The sequence below is a fragment of the Hemitrygon akajei genome, chromosome 3 (assembly GCF_048418815.1).
Source record: "Hemitrygon akajei chromosome 3, sHemAka1.3, whole genome shotgun sequence".
Taxonomy (NCBI): Eukaryota; Metazoa; Chordata; class Chondrichthyes; order Myliobatiformes; family Dasyatidae; genus Hemitrygon; species Hemitrygon akajei.
This window is the reverse complement of record NC_133126.1, coordinates 66,443,510-66,468,994: the sequence shown is the minus strand read 5'-3', so window position 1 is coordinate 66,468,994 and position 25,485 is coordinate 66,443,510. Positions and strand designations below refer to the sequence as shown.

At 37.0% G+C, this 25,485-nt stretch overlaps 1 protein-coding gene across 3 annotated transcripts in view; it reads right to left on the bottom strand.

Moving 5' to 3' along the window:
- The window catches only part of strn3 (striatin, calmodulin binding protein 3), a 186,749-nt gene that overhangs the window by 46,124 nt on the left and 115,140 nt on the right, over nt 1-25,485 (bottom strand). For 2 of the 3 annotated variants that reach the window (XM_073040068.1, XM_073040069.1), the window contains 2 exons: nt 19,107-19,247; nt 9,372-9,505 (listed from right to left, as the gene is read on the bottom strand). In XM_073040068.1, the coding sequence (XP_072896169.1) occupies nt 9,372-9,505; nt 19,107-19,247 (275 nt within the window). The remainder of the gene's footprint in view (nt 1-9,371; nt 9,506-19,106; nt 19,248-25,485) is intronic. The other variant, XM_073040070.1, reaches the window with a different exon arrangement.

The following is a 25,485-nucleotide window of genomic DNA, read 5'->3' as shown; positions in this document are numbered from 1 at the left end:
CCATATATATTGCTAGTGCTTCAAAACTAGTCACACTCCCAGTGAAATGGCAAAATACTGCACACCTTAAGTCCTAAATTAAACAAAATGCTGGAAATAATTAACAATCAAGCATCATCAGTGAGGATAGAAAGAGATCGAAGGCTTCAGGTCACTGTACTTACATCAGAACTGGAATAAAATAGAATGAGAGAAGTTCTAAGTTGCAGAGAAAGTCAGGAGTAGAAGGAAATTTATTACAAGGTGAAGATCAGGAGATCCAGAAAACTACAAGAGATGTAATACTTGACATTATATTTTATCCTGTCCCATCTCCAGGAAAACTAATGGCCCTTCTAGGTAAACAGTAATTCACTTGCACTTTTTCCCAATACCTTGCATTGGGTCTTCATGATATGGTTTCCTCTAGTATGAAGAAACCAAATGCAGATTGAGTAACATCTCAACAACAAAACTCTATTAAGTCTGCAAAAGTGACCATGAGCTTCTAGCTGCCTGCCACTTTAATTCTCCATCACACTATGACCTTGTCCTTCCACACTGTTTAATGAAGTCCAACATAAGCTTATAAAACAGTACCAGATCTTCCATCTAGGCACAGTGCAACTTACAAGACTCAATAATGAATTATATTATTTCAAAATATAATTTCAAAAAAGAGTATGCTTGTGACAGGATTTGCTACTTCTGATTCAAGGCCATCTACTAAAATATTTCTTAGGTTTTTCTCTCTTCACAGCTACCAGTTGGCATCCTCTATTTCTTCATTCACTTTTACCCTAATTTATTTTCCTCCATTTGTACTCTTCCAGATCGACCAAGCATTTTTTTTTCTCTCAGAGAGTACTGAAAACAGTAACATCATTTGGACACCTTGGTCTCTTCAGTGGAAAAGGTGACCAGAGCACTACTTTTGGAATACATAAAAGGGAGAAGAGGGAAGATGCATCTGCTTGCATTTTCACACTAAAGGATGCAGAAACCACTAGAACATTAGAATACTACAGCACAGTACAGGCCCTTCAGCCCTTGATGTTGTGCCAACCCATATATTCCTTAAAAAAAGTACTAAACCCACACTACTCCGTAACCCTCTATTTTTCTTTCATCCATGTGCCTGTCCAAGAGGCTCTTAAATACCCCTAATGTTTTAGCCTCCACCACCATCCCTGGCAAGTCATTCCAGGTACCCACAACCCTCTGTGTAAAAAACTTATCCCTGATGTCTCCCATAAACTTCCCTCCCTTAACTTTGTACATATGCCCTCTGGTGTTTGCTATTCGTGCCCTGGGAAACAGGTATTGGCTATCCACCCTATCTATGCCTCTCATAATCTTGTAGACCTCTATAAGTCCCCTCTCATCCTTGTATGCTCCAAAGAGAAAAGTCCCAGCTCTGCTAACCTTGCCTCATAAGACTTGTTTTTCAATCCAGGCAACATCTTGGTAAATCTCCTCTGCATCCTCTCCATAGCTTCCACATCCTTCCTATAATGAGGTGACCAGAACTGAACACAATACTCTAAGTTTGGATTTGCTAAAACCATGGAATACAATCCCTGGAATGTAGAGTCTGTTATAGTGGGAGCTGAGAACAAGGGTAATCCTACCCATATATGAAAAGTAGTAATAATTGAAGTGCAGGAAATGGTTCAGACCTATCAGCTATGATGTAGGGGAAACACAGCTGAAGAAAAAGGAAAATGTATCAGAAGCACACCAGGAAGGTGGCGTCATCAGAACAGATGTGACTAATATGGAGAAACTAAGAGAATGGCATGGCAAACTTGGGGAAGTGGGGCAGGAGGAAATGAAGACAGGGCTCTCAATTGCATGTTTCCTTTCCCACGTTTGTGTGATCAACCTTTTCCTCCCAAGCAAAACAACAAATTAGTTATAGCATGTGTTTCATTCCGTTTCCATCTAGCAAGAGAAAACACAAAAATAACAATACTCAAATATCAAAGTTCAAAGTAAATTTATTATCAAAGTACATGCACATCATATACTACCTCGAGATTCATTTTCTTGCAGATATTTACAGGAAACATAAACACAATAGAATTTACCAAAAGCTATACATAAACAGATATTTAACAACCAATGTGCAAAAAACAAACTGAGCAAATGAAAAAATAACGCTGAGAACATGACTTGTAAAGAGCCTTTGAAAGTCGGTAGATTGTAAAATCAGTTCAGTTGTGTAGAGTGAAGGTGTCCATGCTAGTTTAGGATCCTATTGGTTATAGGGTGTTTCAGAATACAAATGTGTTTCAAAAATTTACTTCAGTATTCAGTATGATGCAATTGTGCTTCAAGTCTATGCTGTTCTTTAACTACAAGGTACAGTGCAATATATAAAAACTACCAGCAGTTACAATGAGAAATATAAAAATAATGCAAAAAGAGAGCAAAGTAGTGAGACCATCTTCATGGATTCATGGACTGTTCAGAAATCTGATGGCAGAGGGGAAGAAGCTGCTCTTGAAACATTGAGTGTGCTTCTTTAAGCTCCTGTACCCCCTTCCTGATGGTAGTTGAGAGAAGAGGACATGTCCTGGATGGTGATGATCTTCAATGATGGATGTCATCTTCTGAAGACACCACCTTTTGAAGATGCCCTCAGTGCTAGGGAGGCTCGTGTCCATGACGGAGCTGGCCGAGTTTGCAAACCTCTGCAGCTTTTTCTGATCCTGTGCAGGATCACACCAGAGAGTGAGGCAACTAGTTAGAATACTCTCTATGGTATATCTGTAGAAATCTGTTAGTCTCTGGCGACATACCAGGCATGCCTTCTTCATAACTGCATCAATATGTTGGGCCCAGAATAGACCTGCCGAGATGTTGACACCCAGGAACTTGCTCACCCTTTCCACTGTTAACCCCTCGATGAGAACTGATGTGTGTTCTCCCAACTTCTCCTTCCAGAAGTTCGCAATCATTTCCTTGTTCTTGCTAACACTGAGTGAAAGGTTGTTGTGACACCACTCAATCAGCAGATCCATCTCACTCTTATACACGTCCTTGTCAACATCTGAGATTCTGCCAAAAACAGAGGTGTCTTGGAGAATTTACAGATGGCAATTGAGCTGTGTATAGCCACACAGTCATGTGTTTAGAGAGAGTAGAGCAGTGGGCTAAGTTTAGATCCTTGAGGTGCACCCTGTGCTGATTGTCAAGGAGGAGATGTTATTTCTGATCCACACTGATTGCCTGACCTGTCTTTTTTTTCCCAAATGAAAGACGTTTCTATGGGAGCCCATATGAAACCTGTCTTCACCTTTCTTGTCCTGGTAGAGGAGGCACACTCTGTGTTTAAACCCTCAGGTCAGCAGTTTCTCCTTTACCTATCCTACTTGTTATTTCTTCAAAGAATTCCAACAGATTTATCAGGCAAGATTCTCCCTTGAGAAACAATGCTGACTGTGGTTTATTTTATCATGTGCCAAACCATATCTTCAGCAATCTTCCAAAACACTGAGGTCAGACTAACAGGCCTATAGTTTCCTTTCTTCTGTTCCTCTCCCTTCTTGAAGAATGAAGTGACATTAGTGATTTTCTAGTGTTCAGGAACTATTCTAAAATCTAGTTCCCTTCTGTTGGTTTTTAAAAGCTTCTTAATTCTCTGACATCCCACTAATTTTTGCTCTATTACATGCCCTCTCTTTGGCTTTTATGTTGGCTTTGACTTCTTTTGTTAGCCACAGTTTATCATTGTGTCTTTAGAATACTTCTTCCTCTTTAAGATGTATATATCCAGTGCCTTCCGAATTGCTTCCAGAAATTTCAGCCACCACTGCTCTGCCACCAGTGTCCTTTTCCAATCAATTCTGGCCAACTCCTCTCCCATGCCTCTGTAATTCCCTGTAATACTGATACATCTGATTTTAGAGTGAATTTGATCCTATTATAATTACTTGCCTCTAAGGTTTCTTTTATCTTAAGCTCTCTAATCAAGTCCAGTTTATTGCACAACACCCAATCGAGAATAGCTGATCCCCTAGTAGGCTGAATGACAAGCTGCTCTAAAAAGCCATCTCATAGGCACTCCAGAAATTGCCCCTCTTGGAATCCAGCACCAACCTGATTTTCACAATCTACCTACACCCCACGACTATTGTAACATTGCCCTTTTGGCATGCATTTTCTATCTCCTGTTATAATTTGTAGACCACATCTTTACCACTGCTTGGGGGTCTGCATACAACTCCCATCAGGGTCTTTTTACCCTTGCAGTTCCTTGGCAAAAATTAATGATTTGATTTAATTTTTTTTACTAATAGAGCAACGCCACTCCCTCCACATTCTTGCCTGTCCATTTGATATAATGTGTATCCTTGCACATTAAGCTCCAAGCTATAATATTCTTTCAACCATGATTCACTGATGCCTACATCATCATACATGCCAATCTATAACTGTGCCACAAGTTCATCTACCTTATTCCATATACTGCATGCATTCAAATATAACACCTTCAGTTCTGTATTCACCCTTTTTGATTTTGTCCACCTTTTACGTCACAACTCATCCTGTGACTAAAATTTTGCCCCATCATCAGCCTCTCCTTGCTGTGAATCTCACCACACATTGCTTTTGTTTGTAAATTAGCTACCTCATCTTCAGCACTATCACTCCAGTTCCCATCACATTGCCAAATTAGTTTAAACTCACCTGAATAACTCTAGCCAACCTGCCAGCAAGGATATGGACCCCCTCTGGTTCATATGTAATTCATCCCTTTTGCACAAGTCATACCTTCCCTAGAAGAGATCTCAATGATCCATAATTATGAACCCCTGCCCCTTGCACCAGTTCCTCAGCCATTCAGTCACCTGCCAAATCATCCTATTCTTAACCTCACTGGCACATAATCCAGAGATTACTACCCTGGAGGTTCTGTTTCTCAGCTTTCTACCTAGCTTCCTAAAATCTCTCTTCAAGACTTCCTCACCTTGTCTACCTATGTCATTGATGCCAATATGTACCAAGACTTCTGGCTGCCCACTCTTGCCCTTGAGAATGCCATGGACTCGATCCAAGACATCCCTGATCCTGGCACCAGGGAGACAACATACCATCAGGGTGTCTCGATCGCACCCACAGAACCTTGTCTCTATTCCTCTAAGGAATATGCTATTATCGCAAGTCCTCTTCACCTTTCTGCTCTTCTGGGCCACAGCACCTGACTCAGAGCCAGAGACCAGGTCACTGTGGCTTGCCCCAGTAGGTTGTCCCTCTCTACAGTATCTAAAGTTATATGATTATTATTGAGGGGAATGGCCACAGATATACTCTGCACTGATTGTGCATTTCCCCTGCTTCTCATGACAGTCACCCAGTTACTTGGCTCCTGAAATTTAGGTGTAACTACTTCCCTGTAGCTCCTGTCTATCATCTCCTCATTCCCCTGTATTAGTCGAAGGTCATCGAGCTGCAGCTCCAGTTCCTAATATGTTCTCCCATGAGCTGAAACTCACATCCCATACACAGTATAAAACACTGCCCTTACAGTAATGTTCGCTAAACTACATGAGGAATGAACAAATAAGAACAGAGAGACTGTAACTTACAAGATATTTTACATCACCCAAGCCTGATGAGCCTGCTCTCTAGACCACAGCATTCAGTGTTAGAGACCCAGTCACTGTGACTCCCCCCGTAGGGTCTGCCTTAAAATCTGCCTTACAAAATCTCTTTTGCAGTCCTGATTAAAAGGTAGCTCTTAGAGAATCCTGCTTTTTAAATCTGAACACTGACCTGACTGAAAGGTAGCTCCTTTTACCTGTTGCCACTTGCTGATTAGTTGCTCCTCAACTCAAGAGAAACTGCCACAAAATTCTGCCCTTAAAGTCTCAATTGCCATCCTGATTAAAAGGTAGCTATTTTTACACACCCCAACGTTGATTGATAGGTATTAATATTTGTTGAACTGACCAATGCCTAATCTACCGCTTCCGTCACCTAAGACCAAAACAAAAGTAACAACAGAAACTCAAGAGATTCACAGCAAAACGTCTTCTCAAATGCCACCTCACATGCAAAGTGACAACCCACAATCTAGACGAGCCATAGAATGGACATATAGACTGCTTGAAGTCCATTGTAGAGACTCTTACTTCTCTACTAGAAAACATCAAGATTGGGCTGAGACAAGTCTCCATGAGAAACAAAAGCTTACTGACCACAATTGCAAGGGGTTCTTGTCTTTGAGGTCTCAAACTGTGACCCCTAGAACAGATAATGGGTAGAAACAGCGATGGGGTCCAATGCATGCAAAGATTATTCAGCAGTGTCGCGACAATTAATAACTTAAGTAGCCAAGGGTACACCCAGTCAAAAGCCAAAAATCAAGGAAAAATTATCAAGGGCGAAGAAGCAGTCAGCATCCACTGGAAGAACTTGAAAATTCATCTTTGATTCTATATTTCATTTTTACAGCTACCAGCTCCAATGACTCAGGCTCATTTCTAATCTTCCATGCTGTGTGGAGTTTGTACAATCTTCTTGTGGCTACACAGGTTTCCTCTACTTTCCAGCCACTTCCCAAAAATGCATGATATAAGCTAATCGGCCACTATGATCTGCCTCAATGAGTGGCAGAATCTGGAGAAATTGATGAGATTAGGTTTAGGATTAGTTTCAGTGGGGGCTCGAAAGTTAGTAGTTTTGTGACCCTAAGATCCCATTTCCTTGTCTTATACAATCCAGCCTCCTGTCACATTGAGCATCTGAAACACAAACTAGTCCTTGGAAGCACAGAATCATACAGAACCAAAATGGATCTTTTCAACATGATACCCATCTATGTTAATCTCATTTACCTACACAAAGTATGATCAGTTCTGATATCTACTAAGTACTTCAATTTAATACAGGTATGACATTACCATACTCTTTTTAATACAAGAAAATAAAAATCAAAGGTTCAGCATCAATCATTGATATATATATATATCTCACCATCTGATTATAGATTTTGCAAAACAAGTTATTAAAACTTGTACAATTTTTGGTATTCACTGATAACTTTGCTGAAATACAAATCAAAGTGCCATTATAAAGGATAAGTATATTCCTAATATTTTCATGCAAATAAATTCCACTCATTTCAATTTAAAGACATCTAGTTATTAATCCATCAATCACCAAATTATGAATTTTACACTTTCAACTGCTATTGTAACATCTTCTAAATGAACTCGTTGATAAACGCATTGTCAACTTCATCCTCACACAGAATTTATTGCCAAAGGGGGTGGAAGGGAATGAAAGATTAATAGTTCACACAAAAATTAATCCTTTTATTCTATGATGTACTGAAGTGTCGATTTTACAGAAAATCCCCATACAATGTGGAGATTCAGCAGAAATAATTTGTATTCAATGCAATATTCATATCTTCAGGACAGCCCAAAGCAATTCATTGCCAATAAACTGTTCTGAATTATAGTCACAGGTAGATATTAAATCTTTGGTGTGCAGCAAGACCACACAATCAGCATCGATTTCAAAAGCTTAACTGAACTATTCAGCCATGGTAGAATAGAATAAATATGGGCTGCAAAGGATTAACCTGCTTTTGCTTAAAGGATAGCAACGATTTTCCCTGTCTACTTGAATCAGTAAGACAAAACAACAAAACTGATTTACAAGACATTGCTTTTGAAAGCAAAAGCCCTTGTCTGAGTCCATCACTCAAATGCCCTACAATAGTAGATTCATAATGTTTTATCATGCATTCACTACAGTTATTTACCACCTTTTCAGTATTGCCCTAACAGTTGATTAGGTTTTTGTTTGCTTTCCACAACAACTTAACTTACTTAAAATTTCAAAGAACATGAAGAGTAACCTATATACTTTTGGATGATATCAGGTGTAACCACATTCGGTAGGGATAGTCGTTTGTAATACACAAAGAACCTGAGTGAAACACTTGAAGTTTTTTCAACTATCTGACAAATTTCATTGGTACACCCTCTGAAAACTACACAAAAAGTAATACATCTATTGTATTCTATTTCACTTACAATAAAGTCATCCGTCCTTAGAACATCCAGGTGGTAAACCTGATAAAATATTTGATTTACATTTTTATTTACTTAGTGATACAGCAGAGTAGGTCCTTCCAGCCCTTTGAACTATGACTCTCCAGTGATGCTTGATAAACCCTAACCTAATCATGGGACAATTTACAACGACTAATTAACATACCCAGTACGTCTTTGAACTGTGGGAAGAAACTGAAGGACCAGAGAAAACTCAGGCATTCCACAGGAAGGATGTAGAGACTCCTTGAAGAACAAAGCCTGAACTGAACTCCGAGCTGTAATAGCGTTGTGCTAATCAATACACTACCACGGTACCAACAGGATATTATATTTAGCCATATAATAATTTCCTTAAGCAAACTAACATGACTGAGGGAAAAAGCTTATAACAGGAATGGCATGTGTATTTATCGCATAATATAGTTCAAAAAACCTTTCACAAGATATTTAATGTTGATAAATGAAAGGTATTGCAAGGGCAGAATTACACACGACCTTAACTTGGAAACTGGTTTTAGTTATTTTTCAATTTGGAAGCAGTGCAGAATGAAATACAAAAAACTTGCCAACGTCTGTCTTAGGCAGATTTGCTATGTATATGTACACTGAGGCAAATGCATCTGTTTATATTGGGTTTGGAACAGGTTTAAGGCAGAGATAATGGTCAAGGGGGGTGCAGAAATGCAGACAAAAGATGATCAGCCATGATTGTAGTAAATATTAGAACAGGCTCACTTGCAAATATCCTGCTCCTTGTTCTAATTCATATGTGTTCCCAATGCCCATCTACATGAGTTAATCAAATTCTTAAAACTGCAAATCTGCCACAATTACTGTTCAACAACCACCTGACTCTAAAATCCAAATTTTAGCTATGCAGAATAAATTAACTCATAAATATTTCAAAATACAATGCATTTAAAAGTAGCTTGCAAACATTTAATAGTTCTGCTACTTAATTTTGCATGCCATTTCCATCTTCATTATGTACTCTAAAAAATTTAAAATCAAACATTTTTTATTTTCCTTGTTTGCTCAGAAATTTTCTTTATGACTGGTGATAGGACATTCATGGCTTTGCCATTACTGATTTCCAAGAATCACATTCAAATGACCATGGACAAAATTCAAAATAGGAAAACTGCCAGATCTTTAGAGGAAGTGACTGTCAAAATTAGATCATAAATGTTAAGTATAATAATGCTTTTTCTATCAGTTTGAAAATGAATTGTCTTTCAACCTATTGCTCTACAACATTCATTTATTCAACTGCAAATAAACCTACCACTTTAAAATAACTACAGCCAATATACTTACATCATAACTGAAGTCTGCATCATTTGCGACTGTCAAGTCTGCAAGGTCACCAAGGCCCAAAAAACTTTCCAGCACATCATCTGGACCCATAATAAATGATTTTCCAGTTCCAGATGGAAATGTAAGTGGCTCAGCTGTTTTGGGAAAAAATATTTCACGTCAAATAAAGTAAATTAGAAAAGTAAATATATTACAGCATTATCATGGTTTTTAAAATATATTTTATTTAAAACTAGTCTGCTTTGATAACCATAATTTCTCAATGGTCAAACTGTCTTGGAAATATACCTGCAAAGTATCATTATTTTAAGCTTGCCACGCAAAGTCCAGATACTTCACAATGATCTATCTAGCACACATACCAGAGCCAAGTTTGTAGAAGTATAGCATCCTATTCTTACCTTGGAGAAGGGAAACAAGAAAAATTGGAAAAAAAATTCACAAAAGTGAGTCATTACATCAAAAAAAACTCCAAAAATTTAGATACTGCTAGGAGGAACTAACTTTTACAGCAAATAACATAAAGTTGTATTCTACTTGCACATTATTGTATACAAGATAGTAGATTTAAAAAATCATTCAAATTTTGTGTTTTTATCCTGGTTTCATTTTTTTTAAAAAAAAGACTAGACTTAAGCATTCTCTCTTGCTTCTCTGAGAACACATTGTTACACTCAAGGATGTGTTCCAAGAATTTTGCTCCTTCTCATGATTATCATCCATGAAGTCACTCCATACTTAATTTTTAATTTAACTCAAACATAAAACCAATAGAGTGAAATGAAAATGCCAAAGTTTAAGAAAACCAGAAACCAAGGTAAAACTAATGATGAAAGAATAAAATCTAATGTGAAGCTATGAAAAAGCACAAAAGCCTGAAATTTTCATTGAAACACTAACACTCAATAGACAATGGACAGTAGGTGCAGGAGTAGGCCATTCGGCCCTTCTAGCCAGCACCGCCATTCACTGTGATCATGGCTGATCATACACAATCAGTACCCCGTTCCTGCCCTCTCCCCATATCCCTTGACCCCGCTATCTATAAGAGCTCTATCTAACTCTCTCTTGAATGCATCCAGAGACTTGGCCTCCACTGCCTTCTGGGGCAGAGCATTCCACATAACCACCACTCTCTGGGTGAAAAAGTTTTTCCACACTCATGCAGACCTTGCATGCAGCAAATGTATTCACTTTGAAAAACCAGCCATTCAACACACACGATGACTGGGGCAATGCTTAAAATCAAGTGAGCAAAGATACACTGGTGATCTACTATGAAACATATCCTCAAACGCAAATAAGGAGAGTGCAGTCTTTAGGAATATCCTCGCCTTCTCAGGTGCTACCAGGTTATCTAGTTCTAGGCTTGACATAACTGAATACATAGTAAATGTAACCATGCTCTTCAGTTTCACAAGTAATTATTATGTTGAACAGCCAGGACACAGTACAATATCTACCAATGTGAGTTTCACCATTTCTTCATAATTATTGCTGCTATGTTGTCTGTGGACTAAAGTAGGTAAGTGAAATAGAGAGCAACAGAAAGGAGTTCTTAGCAGAAAATACATACTCCATCTGACAGGAGAAAACAAAGTAAATCAAAAAATAAACCAAGATCATTTTCATCACATTCTAAATATCAGTTATGAAGCAAGTCAAAAGCCAAGAAACATCAACGCTGGAGGAGCTTATTTGAGTAAATACCATGAACATTCTTAACTCCTTAAATTTTACAAAGGGATTAACTTAATCATACAAAAAATGTTTCAGTTCTTCTGTTGCTCCAGAACAACTTCTTGCTCAGATGTCTTTCTCAAATTTTCTATGTTCTCTAATCTATAAAGAGGCATCACCAACAATGCAAAATATGTTAAATGTAGTTTAAAAGCACTGGGGTGATTCATATGTACATATCACAGAGAAATATCTTTTTTTTAATTAACAATGGGGATACATACACAAAGGTAGAATATCAAATTCTGAAGCAAAATTTGGTCTGGCAGTAGTCTCCACGATTACACAGGTTTCACATGTTTGGAAAACAATTTTAGCATATTCAAGCAATTTTTAATGGGATATACAGTGCATCATTTGTATCATTAATTGTAAGTAACAAATTCTATCATGCACCTCCATAATCTAATTTTCCACTGAAGTTGCTTTATTGATTTTGATAGTTCTACCCAGTAGAATACAGTGCTTTGAATGTGACAAAAAAAAATTTTTAACTACACATCTTAAATTATCAGCATTTGCCAGTGGACTTTAAAAGTCTACTTCAGATAAACATACAAAACCCAGCAGCAAATTGATTAGCTTGATTTTGTTACTTGGTAAATAGAATATATTAGTGAATTGTTGTGGCAAAGGAGTAAGCTACTTAGTTAATCCAGCCCGTATCAGTTGTTCATTGTACATTTCAATCCCATTCCTCCCCTCTTGTTATTTTTCCTCAAGTGCTCATCCAACTTCTCTTGACAGCTCTGATATCATAATTTCCACCAACCTAAAAGGCAGCAAACACCAAAACATAATCACTCTCCTCATCAGTTTACCTCATTGTGTTTGGCACATGGGCTCCTGAATCTGGAACCATCCACTAATGGGAACAGCTTCTCTCTATCTAAACCTATCATGATTTTAAACACCACTATCAAATCTCTTCTCAACTTCCTTTATTCCAAGGAAGCCAACTCTTCTTTACAAGCCTTACGTTGGAAATGAAATCCCTTTTTTTTTGGGAGCAATTCTAATCAATCTTTTCTGCCACATCTGTAAAGCAATTTCTAGCTTAAAGCAATGGACTTATAGTTTCAGGGTTACATACTTCAAGTAGAATATGGACTCAGAAATACAAACACTTTGCAGTCCACTGAGTCTATTCATGACTTGAAAAAAAAAGTTTTAACATGATACTTAGATGTGAGCACCATGCCCACTCATTTATCACATTTTTCAAAACCAAACAAAAATGTGATTTTCACTTCAGTGACAGCAAGGCCAATGCAAATGAAGCTTATATTCTAGGCATGGAGGCACCAGGATGTACATTTCTTGCCTCCACTACAAATATAATGATGTGAGATGCCCAACACGTTTGGTAAAACATATTTGTTAAATTCAAAGGTTAGCTAAGTTTGGAGGACAATTCAGAATTATGATCCAACAAGCATTATTTATTTTTTGCTTAGGTTTTGATCTAGTGTCAGTCTCTTTAAAGCTCAATAAATATGCTCAAAGCTTAAAGGACGGCATAATAGACAGAATCATGTATAAGGCTCATGCCAATAGAAAGTTTGCTTTTAAAATCAGCAAGGTTTCCAAATGCACTCAAACTTAGTAACTGTTTCAACATATACATACTGATAGTTCATATTTTTCAATTTAGTTGAGTGGAAAATCAAAATTCAGTCAGTCCCAATAACTCAAGTATAAAATGCAATGAGAAGCTGATCTGCTCAAGCATATGAAGGACTGTTGTAAAATCTTTGCAGTGTGGCAACTTAACAAGATATAGCAATACAATTTGTGACTTCTCAGAAATGCCTGATGCTCTTTCATAAAACCTTTAATGATTCTGCTATGATCTTGAATGTAAAAGCAATTCTTACAGCCACATTAACATGCAGAACTACAAAAGTCCAGGATTGAATCTTAACTTATGTGGATGTCAGCTACATAAGCAATTAAACTCAGCAAAACTGACAGAGAATTCTTCTAATTAGATAGCTTTTATTTAGTTATCATCTAATTATCTTCAAATGATGCCTACTGGAAAGTAAATGAAAGTGATTGACAAGAATACCATCAAGTTCTTGCAGACAAATAATCATTTTTCAATTTTTTTGAATATTTATTCAATAAAAAATTATTATATCAAACAATTGCCATTACATATTATGTCAAAATAACAAACAAGGGATTAAATCCATGAAACATGCAAGGTACCTTATAAAACAAGTGAAACATTAACTGGAAGTAGGTACATTAATTGAAACTAGACCAAATAGCTGTTCAAAGTAGTATAAAAGGTCCCTTGGCTTAACTTGTCTTGGTGGCTAAAAAAGAGCTATTCAGATTAATCCAACCATCTAATTCATTAAGTTTTGGCACTTCAAAAGCAAAGCAACACAGTTTTTAATGCTGCCTCTAGTGTTCCTTTAGGGAGATCACACCATCATCTTTTGAACAGATTTCTCAGCTTCTCATCCAATCAATAACCTTCGATCTATTCCCTATTACTATTAGGTTCTTTTTATTCATTTCTTTACATTGAATCAAATCTCTCCTCAGCCTTTCTGTTCAGAAGGAAGTAACACCAATCATTGGCTCCTTTCAGCAAAAGTACTTCACTCTTGGCACAATTGTTCAAAATTTCTTCTGCTCTCTCTCCAGTGTAATTAATCACCCTACAATACAGTGAAAACAATTGTCCAGACTGCTCTATGAGTTGGCTAACTAGTGCTTTATAGAGTTTTAACTAGTGTTTGTCAGTTTCTTTGTTTTTGCATCTTATGTTTCAAAATATAATTATCCAAATGAATACTGTTAACTTGATTGGTGTATCATGCTATATCATCATCTTGAGTTTGTTCATTCACACAAAGTAAAGTGACATCACTCAGTTTAGCCTAATGGCCTATGCCAAGTTCGGCTCCAGAAAATTTGTTCATCGAATTCAACAAGCTAATCCTTAAAGTTACAAAGCCAAGTTGTTTTGGTGTTCTTTCGCAATGGAACATGCTCGCTTCTCACTGCTCAGGAAGAACATACAGGAGCCTCAGGACTCATACCACCAGGTTCATGAACAGTTATTCCCCCTCAACCATCAGGCTCTTGAACCAAAGGGGATAATTACACTCAACTTCACTTGCCCCATCACTGAAATGTTCCCACAACCTATGGACTCACTTTCAAGGACACTTCATCTCATGTTCTTGATATTTATGGCTTATTTATTATTAATTCTTTATTTTTGGATTTGCACAGCTTGTTCTCTTTTGGACAGTGGTTGAACACTTAAATTAGTAACATCTTTCTTTGATTCTATTATGGTTATTATTCTATTCTGGATTTGAGTATGCCCACATGAAAATGAATCTCAGATATATATGATGACATACAAGAACTCTAATAATAAATTTACTTTGAACTATGAAACCTAGAGTAAACACAAAAGAAATCTCCCTCTTTAAAAGTATAAAGTATTCTGCAAACAGTAAATTACAAATGAAATTTGACCATGTGAAAGGTTGAGTTTCCTTTTATTCTCCATTTTATAATAATCACACTGAATTATAATAACCGTATTCCATTCAGTCCTTTAAAATACAAAATTAGTTAGTTTCTTGGCTTTCAATTATCCTCAACTTATTGCAGTTTCAGTCCATCTTCTAGAACCTAGGACAAATACACAAGCAAGATTACAGTCTTCAATGCACACAAGATGCTTTATTGTTATACAGTACTTCCTGTGCAACACATTGGCATGATTAGTTGAGAAATATTAATCCAAAGTGACACAAGGTCAATGCACGAGAGCAATCAATAATACCAATCCAGAGAAAATTGTGTTTTCAAAACTGTATCTAAAATTTATGACATCGGAAAATACAAAAAACAAAGACCACTTGGGTCAGATTCTTGACATTTTGCCAAGGCCATCAGAGAGATCTGGACATGAAAAGAGAAAATTGGAAAAGAAAATTTTATATGGAAAAATTAGAAGAGGGATCGTAAAACTGAAAATTTAGTGCAGCTAATGTTGATTAATTTTCCAGAAATCTACACAGAACTATATTCCGAGAAAAATAATTAACCTTTATAGGCAAAATGCAAGACGTTAAAAATTATAAATGTGTACCTGAATTTCAGCTCGAATAAAGCACTGACAGAGAAATATGCACAAATGGTCAACTGAACAATTGAGCCTGCTTGGTACACCTTAAATGGTCTTATAATCTGGAGTATTAATTTAAAAATCCCAGTGGCTGTGAACCTCAAACCTTAAGATAGGTCTTACAAACGTAGAATTAACAAGAAAGTCACAATTTTATTGGAGAAATATTGGCTTCTGAACTGTCTATATAGCAAGAGTGTCAAAATGTCAAAGCAAGGACTATTGAAAGTTATGAAATATGAAATTATAGGAATGCCACTTATTTCATGTATTTTGTGTATGTTGTTTTCCCCCATTATTCAGTATGTGATATGATAGTTTAATCAAATTTCACAATCAGTAAAAATTAAGTACTCAATTAAAATTGCATCCACAATGAAATCAGTTATACTCAGTTCAGCTTCCAGTATGCTATTGACCAGAAGAACATATTGCTTGAAACAAATTCCAACAAGAACCTTATTAAAATACGTATACAAAAGCTTCCAAATTAAGTCCCATAAGATATATACCAGATTCTCAAGGATATTATAATGAAATAACTTGCATGATCAAGACACAAAGATTGTGTCTCCATCACACATGTTGAGATTATGCAGTCAAATTAATAGTTATTAATGTAGTAATGAACATACTTATTAATGGACTTATGAAAGTACTGCATAATCTTAATGCAAGTGTGACTGATGTATAAAGAGAGCTCTTCCAGAAATAGAAAAAAGCAACGCATATGGTGGAAATCTAATTAAATTGCTACCTGGAAAATTAATATCATCATTTCTTTACTACAAGAACAATATTCCGAAGAAGTAGGTGGTTTGTCAGATCAGATCGCAAACAAGAACTGAAATACATAAGCATATTTAAAAGCCAGTACTGGAATTCTCGGAGTCCTGCCATGTGCAGAAGTTCGCTGATGACACGGCCATAGTGGAGTGTGTCAGGAATGGACAGGAGGAGGAGTATAGGAAACTGATACAGGACTTTGTGATATGGTGCAACTCAAACTACCTGCGTCTCAATATCACCAAGAACAAGGAGATGGTGGTGGACTTTAGGAGATCTAGGCCTCATATGGAGCCAGTGATCATTAATGGAGAATGTGTGGAGCAGGTTAAGACCTACAAGTATCTAGGAGTACAGTTAGACGAGAAGCTAGACTGGACTGCCAACACAGATGCCTTGTGCAGGAAGGCACAGAGTCGACTGTACTTCCTTAGAAGGTTGGCGTCATTCAATGTTTGTAGTGAGATGCTGAAGATGTTCTATAGGTCAGTTGTGGAGAGCGCCCTCTTCTTTGTGGTGGCGTGTTGGGGAGGCAGCATTAAGAAGAGGGATGCCTCACGTCTTAATAAGCTGGTAAGGAAGGCGGGCTCTGTCGTGGGCAAAGTACTGGAGAGTATAACATCGGTAGCAGAGCGAAGGGCGCTGAGTAGGCTACGGTCAATTATAGAAAACCCTGAACATCCTCTACATAGCACCACCCAGAGACAGAGAAGCAGTTTCAGCGACAGGTTGCTATCGATGCAATGCTCCTCAGACAGGATGAAGAGATTGATACTCCCCAATGCCATTCGGCTTTACAATTCAACCGCCAGGAGTAAGATATGTTAAAGTGCCGGGGTTAGGACTCAATGTATTTAAGTAAACTAGTTAAGAACTTTTTTAAAGCTATTATTAATGCTTTTTGAGAGGGTGATTTTAGATGCATATCATATTTTTACTGAGTTAAGTATTGTATGTAATTAGTTTTGCTACAATAAGTGTATGGGACATTGGAAAAAATGTTGAATTTCCCCATGGGGATGAATAAAGTATCTATCTATCTATCTAGATTAATAATTTTTTTATATTGTTATAATTTACTGGAAACTGTATGGTTATTTAATTAAATGGTAAAGGGACATTTGTAACAAAGTACTATTAAAATTTCCAAGGTAAGAAGAACATTTGAATAAAATATAAAGTTTAAGTCTTATATTTGAAAACTTAATGACTCAAGTCTCACTGCAGGATGTAAATGACTAATTTTTGATTTACTTTTCTGTAATTGGAATTCCCTAATTTCTATAAGCATTTTCTATAATTGTCCTTACAAAAGTAATGGCGGGCCTCTTTCCTGGACAACAACAGACCCTACCCTTTTTATGGTGGATATTCAGAGGAGACAGGTGGGTCATGCACAAACCACTTCTGTCTGAAAATGGTTTCAAACTCATCAGTTTTATCTTTTCCAGTATCATGTGTCATGTTTTCAAAATTTCTGCTCTTGCTAGTATTGTATAATTAGCCATCAACATTCAGAACAGGAGATGGCAAGCTAAATAAGTTCAACCTCATACAGGAATGCATAACTTCATTTACAGCATGTGTTGGTCCATGCAGCTCCTGATATGTTTTTTTACGTTCATATCTGAAACAAGATTAATCCCTACACTTCAATTTGATGATGATGATCAAGAAAGAAAATGATAGGCCATGGTGTCAAGCTTCAATTTGTGGATGAATTTAATATTAATGCCTCAAAGGGTTTTATTGATTCCTAACTTCTAGAAATGCTCTGTAGCTATACTATTTAACATAGAGGTATTGCCAATAGCTGGTGTTTATGACTTTATTTCTACAAGGAGCTAGCTACTAACAATACTTGGGCAGGCAAATGGATTTACAAAGGGCTAACTGGTGAATACAAGGTCAAATACAGTTTTTGAATGAAAATCTGGTAGTTTGCTCTCATGTGGAAATAAGGTTCCATGATTTGTATAGGGAAATCTTCCAGTCCAGGTTTCTCCCAATTAACAAATGAGTCAAGCTTGTAAAGAACCCTTTATTGTGCAAAAATTAACTGTGAAGGAACAATTGCTGTAAACATGAAGGAAAGAAATCAAAAGCTAGTCAGTATTCTCCCACTAAGAGTGCAAAAAACAGATCAAGCATGCAATCTGAACCTTAAAAGTCATTCATCCAATGACCATTGTTGCCAGATGGAAGGGTGAAGGATCTTGTATTTTTAATTTCAAATACACTGTAACTAGCAAAAATTCTGTTCCATTAACGTGATTAAAAAAATGAATGTAACTGTTGTCACAGATCTACAGAATGTTAGAAAGTCAGCATATAAATGTATTCCTTACTCTCTATTATGGCAGTTAAAGCCATGGTTAAGTAATAAATTAAGTTAAATAAACCCTTTTATTACAGGAAGGCTCCCTAAATGGCGTAGAAGGATATATTTATCTTTCAATCAACACGTCAAGAAACAGATGCTTCATAATGGTATTATAGCTCCCACACTAACTTGAGTACATTTCAACAAGTATTATCTGAAATACTGGATTAAGGTGTAAAATCCATGCTACCAAACTCAAAATGTAAAGTCACAATAGAAATTAAGACTTGTAAAGTATTCATCTACTGTATATAACAACAATCCAGACAAAAATTTATTTCTATTATAGCAATTTTCTATAGGATTTTATCACTGACTTACTGTATTATGAAGTGAAAACATTGATTCCACTTCACATTAGAACAGGTTGAAATTTGAGAAAACCTTTGGGCAGCATGAATTAAATTTATGATTCTAGTTTGTAATTTAGTTAGAAGCAGCCATGTCTGTCAGTGCAATAAACAGGTTTACAAGATCAGGAAACTGATGTGGGTAACATTCCTATTTTCCAGATTCGCAATGAAAATAAATGTTGTTTTTCTGTATTAGATTAGAACTGATGGATATGCTTGCCAACACAATTATGTTGGGATGAAAAGAAAATACCAACACAAAATACTGACAGCTGAACAGGGAGATACAGTAACAATTTTAATTATACCTTCTTCTGCTCTTGAGCTGTCATGATCAGCCAGTCTGGAAGGGATTGGTCTAGACTGAATCATGGTTCCAGATGGCATGTGAGGCAGCTCATCATCTCTAAGATCTGCAATCATATCCTGAAGTTTTGACCTGTTTACCCCTGTAAATGAAAGCCATCACAAACTGTTCAGTCACATATTTACATTCCCGTTTGTGTAAAATAGGTACTATGACTACATCTCTCTTTGTTCAGGTGGTCAAATTAAACACAGATTCATTCATTCTAACTTGGAAAAGCAGTCCAGTCTAGATAATGGCTCATATACGAATTGATTCTCAGGCATCATTAAACAATTTTCCCCAATAATCTTTACATCACATTATTAAAATTCAGCACGTACAATTTTAAACAAACTGAAAAACCCATGTTACTGTTGAATAATTTAAAAAAGAGTTCACTGATTATGCTTGGAAAGCAAAAACAAAACAAGGAACAAATCACTTATGAAATATGAATGGAAAACAAATTAAGTTTTAAAAAATGTCTTAGACTTTACTCTAGGGGTGCAACCAACTCAGACTTCAACTCTTGGATCACAATACTCAACAAATGATCAGCCTCTACCATCACGATCACACCTCCCTAGCGTACATATAAGGAGAGCAAAATACGAAGCAACTATTACTCTTTCCCTTTGTCTTCATTTCCTCCTCCTATCCTACCTACAGCCTTCACTAAAGCAAACTTTAAAACCTTTCTTTTTAATGAACGAGCAATACCACTAGCAGTAAATTATATTTCTCAGATAACAATTACTCACCAGAGTAATTCCAATCTTCCATGGCATGTCTTCTAGTCGTTAGTTTTGTATTATACTACCTCATGATCCAGAGGCTGAGTGTAATGTCTTCAAATCCATTTATGGAATTAACTTCCAGCACAGGAATCTTCAAAGGCCAGAGGAACTTATGCACCAAATAACTTTGTGGATAAAAGATGTGGAAGCTCTCGATTCAAATCGCTCCTGGGGCCATCTGACATATCCAAAGGAGTCCTCACACTCCAAGAAAGCACTGTCAGTTAAGGGATATGAAACTGAGGAGTAAGATCCAAAGACTGAAGGAGTTCAATCACCAAAAACAGAGGAATGGACTTAAGTGCTAAAGATTTTCTTATTTAGAAACGATCAGCAGAAAGTCCAAAGAAAACATAGTAAATAATTGTGTGCAACTGCTCTTCCATATTCAGTATTGGTGCTTCTAGGCTCATTCTAGCATGAAACAAATTGGCAGTCGAAAAAGAACAAGACATTGCCAGAAGGATCATGAAACAAACATCCATGAATAGGGTTTAAGGGAAGAGACATTCCAGACAAGGCGAAAAAAAGATAGTTTAATTGCTGTATCAATTAAATGATAGCATTTGAGTCATCCTTTGGAATCTTATCAACTATTAAGAGATGGAATGCATATATACTAAGTCCCATACATTCTTCACAGGTATAGCTTCTCAAAAGCATGTAACATCTTATATCAAATTACAACTAGAACACATTTGCAAGTCTTCTGCAAACTTCCATCTTTTCTAAAAAAAAGAATATTTGCAGGCTATAATTCCAGCATGCTTAGAGATCTTTTTTAAAAATGAACATTAAGTGCTTACGTACGATGTAATCTAACAAATGAAAAATCTCCAGTCCATGTACCACAGAAAGCATTATCTACCAACAGCGAAACATACAAGAATGCTACTCATGTTTCCATCACCCAAAGAACAGCATCAATCACTGAGAATTGAAGTTTCAATGCTTTTCTCTGCCACTAAGAAACAGAAAGCCAAGCAAAACTACTTCCAAAACAATGATTTTTTTTTGCAAAAACAACTGCAAATGGATAGAAAACTAATTGCTGTTTAAGCTCTCCCAATAGCACTTGGCACATATTAAAGCCAAAAGTTTCAGGATATTTCCACATTTAATCAGTGGTTTCACTGGAGTCAGCAGATCAGTGGTTGAAAGATTCCTATTGATACTGAGCTATTGGGTGAGGAGAAAAGTGGGAAGTTAATTTATGTTCCAAGTCCCAATGATAATCCTTCAACACCCATCCGAAGTAAATATGTGCATGTCAGGAGTAAGTAGGACGCATGTCTTCCATCTTGAACAGTCTTGTAGTCTGTTGAAACTATTACAACTCACAGATGAATAATGCTTACTTCAACAAAAGTCAGCATCTTCAAAATATAACTAAATCAAACTTGGTCAGAGAAAATTCCAAAACACAGAATGGTGGCTTAAGCAGATGCGATGCAATTCCAATACATAGCTTTGAACCCTACCAAACTGATGATATCCTAAAATTGTCACACAACCTTTTTCTTACACAGCAATCATTAGACTATGTACTCAACTCAGCAAAATTACAGATAAGACATATCACAATTTAGAAAAGGAAGTCATTCCAGCCTATGCATGTTGAATCATTAATTTTATTCATTGCACATAATTTCCAAACTATCGCATACGGTCCAATATCTAAATACTGTGGTTAAACCAGTTCATCTAATCATGATGCTGTCTTAAAATAAATTATTTCTCATTAAGCAATTTCAAATTAGTAGTATAAAAATTACATATCTGTTTAACTGTACTGGTAGTTTTCATCTGAAATTCAGTGTCTACTTCTGCTGGATTATCAGTGGCATACAGATCTATATTGTTAATATAGGAGTATGCACTGATACTTTCACTATCATATACCATCTTCCATTAACATCTCCCAATGTCATCTAGGAACACAGTGCAAGGTATGTTCTCTTTATAGTCAGCTGCAGAGGATTCACAGGAATGCACTTGTCTCCGTTCCTTACTTGTAAAGGAATAAAAATGAATAACCGGAGTTTTAAACATATTACCGTAGATTCCGGACTACAGAGCGCACCTGATTTTTAGCCGCTGGCACTAATTTTAGAAATAAAATCATTTTTTTAAATGTAAAGGCCGCACCGGATTTTAGGCCGCACCGGATTTTCGGCCGCAGGTGTCCCACGTTGTAATATGAGATATTTACACAGAAAGATATTACACGTGAGGATTTTTTTAACTTTTAATTAAATCCATATGGTAACAAAAACAAATACATATTGCAAATGCTTTTTTTCGAACCGTGCCCGTACGCGGCTACTTTTAAATATACGTTGCGTATACTTCTTTACTGAACAACATTCCAATATCTCCTAACGACTGGTAAAAAATATATATACTGCAGCCTACCAGGAAAAGTTATTGATACCTTTAACTTAAAAGCAGAGTTCGCTCAGATCCAAAGCCGCTCGCGGAATCCGCTCCCCCCCTCCTTTCCGTTTCATCGCAAACGGCATTTAAAAGCAGATTTCGCTCAGATCCAAAGCCGCTCCGCCGCTCGACCCCCTCCGTCCCGTTTCATCGCAAACGGCATTTTCCCACAAGACGCCGCGAAACCGGGTGTGTCGTCATAGCATCCCGCGATGTAGTACAGAAAACAAATATAGTTTAAACTAAGAGGGTAGGTAGCACAATGCTTCGAGTGTTTTCCATGTTGATGAGGGTGAGTACAAATGACTGATTTACAATAATTTAATTGTGAAAGTGCGCTTGATTTATCGTACAATTTCATTGGACCTCTGTGAACTACTCATCAATTTTATTGGTCTACTGTTACGAGGCAAAATGTTTACGAGGCGGCATGAAAAAAAAAATGCATTAGCCGCTCCGGATTATTGGCCGCAAAGTTCAAAGCTGTTCAAAATGTGGGAAAAAAGTAGCGGCTTAAAATCCGGAATCTACGGTATTAGTAACTGTACATGGCCAGATTATTACTTATTACACTAAAAGGTGCCTTAGTGATCAATGTGACCTTGGAACTCTCTTGATTTGAAACAGTATTGTACGAGGAGAAATGCTTCAATAAATTGTAATATCCACCATATCAAATCACTTATACCTCATAAATTCGATCCACCACAGATCTTATTCTATTACAAAAGACATGTAATTGATGACCAACAAAGGGATTTTTGTATTTATGTTTCAAAGGCAGTATGATGAACCTTAATTTGAGAGGTGTATGTTGCACCAATATTTGAGTATCTGAGCAACATTCAGACTAGATATCAGTCCCAAATACAAAAAAAGATTGTGCTTTAATAAGTAGTTCTGGTCCACTGGTTTGACAGCCATTTAACCACAACCTGCAAGTCAGGTAAAATAAATGCACACTATAATGGTTCATATTAAAGTCTAACAATATAACAATATTCTAGCCAAAAATCAATTTGAAATACAATGAATATATTTTTTTACCTCTGCAATTCACACACACTTACAAATAAGATAACACAGGAGCAGAATCATACCATTCAGTCCATCGAGTTTGCCCTGCCATTCCAACATGGCTGATTTAAAGAAATTCCTCCTCATCTCAGTTCCAAAGGGACATCTCTCTATTCTGAGGTTATGCTCTCTGATCCTAGGCTCCTTCACTATAGGAAACATCCCTTCCACATCTACTCAATCTAGGCCTTTCAATATTTAATAGGTTGTAATGAGGTCCCACCCTCCTCCTCATTTTCTAAACTCCAGGAAGTTTAGGTCCACAGCCATCAAACTTTCTTCACATACATTAAACATTTCGTTCCCGCATCTGGACCCTTTCCAATGCCAGCACATTTCTAAGATTAGGGGCTCAAAACTGCTCACAATACTCCCAAGTCTGACCAATGCCTTATAAAGCCTCAGCATTACATCCTTGCTTTTATATTTTAGTCCTCTCAAAATGAATGATAGCATTACATTTGCCTTCCTTACAATCGACTCAATCTCCAAGTTAACTTTTAGCAATTCCTGCACGAGGGCTCCCAAGTCCCTTTGCAACTGATTTCTGAATTTTCTCTGCATTTAGAAATTACTCTACACCTTATTCCTTCTACATATATGAACATATATTCTGTCTGCTACTTTTTTGCCCATTCTCCAGATCTGTCCAAGTTCTCTACAGACTCCCTACTACCTCTAAACTACCTGCACTTCCTCCCATTTTTGCATCGCCCATGAACTTGGCCACAAAGCCATCAATTCTATCATCCAAAGCATAGACCTCTGAGGCACACCACTAGTCACCGATTGCCAAACAGAAAAGGCCTCCTTTATTCCCATTCTTTGGCCTCCTGTCAGTTGCCTAATCTTCTAAATTAATATTTTTGCTGTAATATCATCTTGTTTTGCAAGCTCATGTACGACACCTTATCAAAGGCCTTCTAAAAAATCCAAATAATCTACTGAGTCTCCCTTGTCTATTGCCTGAAATATTAGACATTAATTCCCCTTAAGGAAACCATACTTAAACTGTACTTCAACCTATTTTATCCGTGCCTCCAAGTATCCTGAAACCATATCCTTAATAATGGACTCCAACATCTTCACAGTTATTGAACTTGAGATAACTGGCCTAGAATTTTCTTTCTTCTGCCTCTCTCCCTTCTTAAAGAGTGGCATTTGCGATTTTCCAATCCTCCGGAACCATTCCAAACCTAATGATTCTTGAAAGATCGCTGCTAATGCCTGGGTGTAGTCCACCTGGTTAAATGATCCATCTTCCTTCAGGGTTTTTAGATTCCAAAGCATATTCTCCTTAGTAACAGCAACTACTCTTTACTTCTGCTCCCCAATATTCTTAAATTTCTGGCATCTTGGTGGTGTCTTCCACAGCAAAGACTAACGCAAAATACTTATTCAGTTCATCTGATATTCCTTTGTCCCCCATTACTACCTCTCCAGCACCATTTCCCAGTGGTCAAGTATTCACTCTCACCTCTCTTTTACTCTGATATCTAAAAAAACTTTAGTACCCTCTTTTATATTATTGGCTAGCTTACCTTCCTATTTAATGTTTTCTCTCATGGCTTTTTTGTGCGAGGTTATAGCAGTGGCATCAACAAAGAGCATGTCACATATTAAGATCTTTTGCACCTTTGTTCTTGCTCTCAGGCGCGAGGGCAGAACAGCACCCATCAGACCTGGTGTGCATGTAGATGCCTTCTGTTGACTTCCCAAACATGTGCTTCAATAGCATAGATATGATGATGCTGAATAACGTTGGGGTCAACACGCATCCTCCTTGTTTCACTCCATTATGAATAGCAAAGGGTTCTGATGAGCTGCCATTGTACTGAACAGTAGCCCTCATGTCGTCATGGAATGACTTGATGATACTTTGAAGTTTCGGGGGACAGCCGATCTTTAGGAGAATCTGAAAGAACCCATCCCTGCTGACAAGGTCGAATACCTTGGTCAAGTCGATGAAAGAATCTCATGAACCGCTTCTCTAAGGCATGCAAGGACTTCAGGCTTACCATCAGCCTA